Here is a 5,000-nt window from a genome sequence, read left to right as displayed (position 1 = left end):
CCGAGATGAGATAAAACATACAAACGCCAACATCCTGTAGTAAGAGTATGAATGGAAACGGGGGTAGACCCACGCAACCGGCATGAGTCATTTTACCACGTCATGTATATTTTTTCTCGCTATAAGATGACAAAAGTGTGACTTTTGACGTATGTATAAATGTAAGTGTAGGTAGGTACTACAATCAGTAAGAAGAAAAGAAGCATTCTGTTTAGAGCATGCTTTGAGAGGAGCTGATAGTTGCAAGAGTGTCTGCTTGAAAGAACTGTGTTTGAACTCGACTTGTGAAGTGCGAAGAGTTATTAATATATAATAGTATTTCTTAGTAATTATTTTTCTATCGACTATTTAAAGAAACTTTAGAAAAAAAAAAGAGAAAGAAAAAGTGACTACACTTATTCGTGCTGAAACGAAACAGTGAAGGACATTAACTTATTTCTGTCACTAATAAAATCAAATTAATATATCGCTTTAACTGATCAGCATCATGACAGGAAAATGTGATGAGGCGATAGTACCGTATGTGACAGTGTAAGAATTGTTCATAAGCCAACATATCAAATAAACAATAAATAAGTATTAACGCGATAAACATTAAATAAGCAATAAAGAAGAGAGAGAAAAAATAAAAACTATTGTCAATTATTAGACCGACTCAGCTTTCTGTTGTATAACTGTACAAGCACCACGAGACTAACAACTTCACCAAAATGTTTGCCAAGTTAATGGGAGTGAAGGATACAATCCAGTCTCATGTTATGGAACTGGCAGAGAACTACACCAATCAAGAAGAAGAAGAAGGTAAATTGATTTTTTTTTTTTTTTTTTTTTTTTTTTTTGTGTGTTTAAAGGGAAGTACTACTTCATTCGTTAACGGAAGAAAATGCATTTTTTTGTTGTTGTTATTGTCAATAGTACACACACGCACACGCACGCACACACGCACTGGCACATGCACACGCACGCGTACACACCAGCGCATACATACATGCATGCATACATACATACATACATACATACATACATACATACATACATACATACATACATACACATATATATATATATCAGAGTTTTTATTTTGGTGATTATAGACAAAGTTTACTAGAAAAATGTGTATTATTTCACTCTTTAATTATAATTTTGATTATCTTTTAGTATCCAGACAATACACAGGAAACCTTTAGTGAACCTGATTAAGCATTTCCTTTGCTTTTGTTGAGTTGTTTTTTGTTCTTTCTTTTTCTGTCAAACAGTATTGTTGCCATAGATATTTATTGAGGTACTGCTATTATTTTGTATCACTGTTTAGTTATTGCTATTATTATTATTATTATTATTATTATTATTATTATCATTATTATTGTTATTATTATTATTTATTATTATTATTATTATTATTATTATTATTATTATTATTATTACTATTGTTATTATTATATTATCTGCCTTATTATTATTGTTTGGTTATTGGTATGATGATGATAGTGATGAGGATAATGTTGATGGTGATGATGATGATGATACTGATGATCACATCATCGTCACTACCAGTATCTCTGCCAGTGATATCAGTGAGAAAAATTACGTTTGTCTTATCGCTCTATCTTATCTTTTATCACCATTGTGCTTCCCATCTCGTTTCCCACATTTGCATTTGCTTTCGTTATGCTGGTTATATTAACTCTTTGAACATTACAGAATCGTTGTACCTCTACCATAACTGTAAATCCACCGTCATATTCCAGTCTACCACATAAATCATCCACCAATATTTCTTACTTGACTGGTACCTTTTTTCCATAACTATAAAGCCACTTACATAGACCTATCTACCATATTACTCAACCACAGATATTCTCGTGTTTCAATCATAAGTTGCTATTACTCTACTAGGCTTGTTTACTATCAGATGTGCTCTGTATGCAGTAGAAAGTTACGGCAAGGGATATTCACTATAGAATCTTTTGTTATAGCATAGATCAGAGTGCAGTTCCACCCATAGAGTCGGAAGGTCCTTATATTAGACAAGGGTACCTAGCCTTTGCGTTAGTTGCTAAGTGCGTGTGTACTACTTTCACTACTTGTGAAAGTAGTACGGGGGGATCGGTGTGTGTGTGTGGGGGGGGGGGGGTTAAGGATTAGGAGTGGGTCAAGGTTGGAGGGGGAGGGAGGAGGGATAATAGGAATGACGGTCGCATTCTGACTTTTATTAGTGGAGGGAAACAGTCTCTTTCTTATCTGTGGGTTGAGTCATTCTTTTCCACGTGGGTTTCCCGCCTAGATTTCGGGTGGCTCTCTTTGTATCTTTGGGAATAAATAACGGAAACGTACTTTATGACAAACCATGGACATGATTTTGGTAACTGAATTATCAAGATATCGGCGTCAACGTAGCTACTAGAAACACAAAGCAACAACAACAACAATATTAATGATGGTAACTATAAACATAATAATGATAATGCCCTTCCATATTAATGGTATTGCTACAAATACCTGCCGCATACAGCTTACTGCTGTCATTCATAATGATTCTGACAAGTGAATGATTATAACAATAATTGAAATGACATAACCATAACGGTAGTAATTATAAGAAGTATATAAAAATCTGACGGTAATCATTACGATATGATAAAACTACCGCTGGCGTTAACGACATAATTGCTTAAGCAGTAACTGTAATTATGAAATGACGAAATTATTTATTAATAAACTATATGCAAAGAAGAACGATAGTAACGTAGTAATGCTTTACTATACAGCAGTAAAACAAGAAAATGTAACTGATTTTAGCAATTACAGATGTTATAAGGAGCATTTATTCTATACAAGTCTCTTATATTTGTCTTTTACAAATATAAGAAAAGATGTTGATGAAAAAATGCTGATTAATGGTCTGTACAGAGGGATAAATGAGTAACCTGTCTAATACGAAATGTGGGTTTTCTTTCTTAATACGCACAGGAGAAACTTATTTAGAATGTGAAATGAAATCCCACTGCGTATTAATAACTCTTCTTTGTTTTTGATGTTTGTTTTAAGGTCAGCTTTGTTTTGTTTTGGTTTAAGGTCAGCTTTGTTCTATTTTTGTTATTTTTCTTAATATTATTTGTGTTTTTTGTTGTTACTTTTGTTGTTGGTCCCTATCTCTTCTCAGTTCTCCTTTTCCTTATTTTTCTACTTTTCTTCCTTGTCTGTTTCCCAAAGAACATGTAGCCCACAAGGCCACTTTAGTAATGAGTTTTAATAAACTTTGACATCAGCTACTGCTAGAAACTTGAAAAACGATATATCTTCATCCAATCACTGAATTACTAACACTAATCACAGTGAAATTTAAATGCCAAGCAACTTACCACAATTAACATTACCAATCAGTCACCACAACAGATGGATCAATGACTTCACAACAAGTCATACACTTAACATATGACTTCAAAAGGGTTGCATGACAGCACCACGTCACAAGACATCAGGAAGTCTTGCATGGCGTTTTTTACTTCCCAAGGTTTCCTAAGTGTATCAGTGTGAACGCCTGTGGTTCTAGCGGCCACACGCGTACTGCTTACAGTCCTCAGCACTGTAGTGTGTGGAAGTGAAAACGGAGCCTATATATCATCACATTGGGTTATTCAAAGGTTGGTTTTGTTGATGTTATAAGATGACACTTTTGTGTTAGTGCCATTGTTATTGTGGGTGGTCAGTCTTTGTTTTGATTTTAGCGTTAATAAATATGTTTTGATTAATGTCATGGGCATTGTTTAACGTATTATTTATTACTATTATTTTATAGCTATTATTAGTAGTAGTAATATTATTATTATTATTACTATTGCTGTTATCATTACTATTATTGTTATTATTATTATTATTGTTGTTGTTGTTATTATTATTATTATTATTATTATTATTATTATTACTATTATTACTACTACTACTACTATTACTATTATTATTGTTGTTGTTATTATCATTATTATCTTTACTACATAGTCTTACTATGTTTATTTTTTATTACTATCATCTTTAACATCATATCATCATCGATATTGATTTTATTAGCATTATAATAATAATGATAATAGTAGTAGTAGTAGTAGTAATAATAATAATAATAATAATAATAATAATAATAATAATAATAATAATAATAATAATAATAATAATAATGGTAATGATAATCATAATACTGATAATGATGATAACAATGACAAAAAATATTATTATTAGCAGTAGTAGTAGTAGTAGCTGTAGTACCATTTTTCGTTAAAATTATCCTTTATCAGTGTGATTGCAAAGATTATTATTATTACACTTATATCCAGTGTCTGTCAAGTTTTCCATCTCTCTGTCACACACACACACACACACACACACACACACACACACACACACACACACACACACACACACACACACACACACACACACACACACACACACTTTCACTGATATCCATACACTTTGAGCAATTACCATTATATTTATATCTACTTTTCCACTCTCTATCTCAGCTTTCATCCCTCTCTATTTATCACCCTCAATCTCAGTCTCTGCTCCCCCTATATAACACACACTCTCAAACAGCGTGTTGGTTACATAGGGTTGTAAAGACGTTGAGTTTAGGTCAGAGGAAGCAGAATGTTTACGAGACACCTAACGTCTGTTATTGTTGTTAGGTCCCCATGCGGGTTGTACATGATTCTGAAACTATGTCTAGTTTTAGAACAGATATGGGTCTCTTTGCGTCTGTGTATTGAAATGTGATGATATAGGCTTGATCCCCGATGTTTGTATGTTGTTGTCGTGGTCCAGATCCAGGTAAGAATGGGTGGTTTGGATTTGTACAGTGCGTGAGTCTTACGTTATGATTGAGGCCTTCAGGAAAAATGCGCTGTTTTTTAGGTCGTTCTTGTTGGGTTTCCGTTTGTATAAAGGGGCTAGACTTGGGTATTTATCTTATATTAATGTAAGACGGATACGAACTTTAGAGG

General features: G+C 33.1%; 1 protein-coding gene across 9 annotated transcripts in view; it reads left to right on the top strand.

Annotated features, from left to right (window-relative positions):
• Positions 1 to 5,000, top strand: part of LOC125047671 (phospholipase D alpha 1-like) — a 24,625-nt gene that overhangs the window by 1,234 nt on the left and 18,391 nt on the right. For 3 of the 9 annotated variants that reach the window (XM_047646021.1, XM_047646022.1, XM_047646023.1), the window contains exon 2: positions 484 to 801. The exons of 1 other annotated variant lie outside the window; for it this stretch is intronic. In XM_047646021.1, coding sequence (XP_047501977.1) covers positions 711 to 801 — 91 coding nt within the window. In that variant the 5' untranslated portion in view covers positions 484 to 710. Of the gene's footprint in view, positions 802 to 3,539; positions 3,645 to 5,000 lie in introns of those variants that run through there. 5 more of the 9 variants (XM_047646018.1, XM_047646020.1, XM_047646019.1 and 2 more) reach the window with 3 other exon arrangements.

Source organism: Penaeus chinensis, chromosome 41 (genome assembly GCF_019202785.1).
Source record: "Penaeus chinensis breed Huanghai No. 1 chromosome 41, ASM1920278v2, whole genome shotgun sequence".
NCBI classification, from domain to species: Eukaryota; Metazoa; Arthropoda; class Malacostraca; order Decapoda; family Penaeidae; genus Penaeus; species Penaeus chinensis.
Note: the sequence above shows the minus strand (reverse complement) of the source record. Positions and strands in the feature narration are given on the sequence as shown.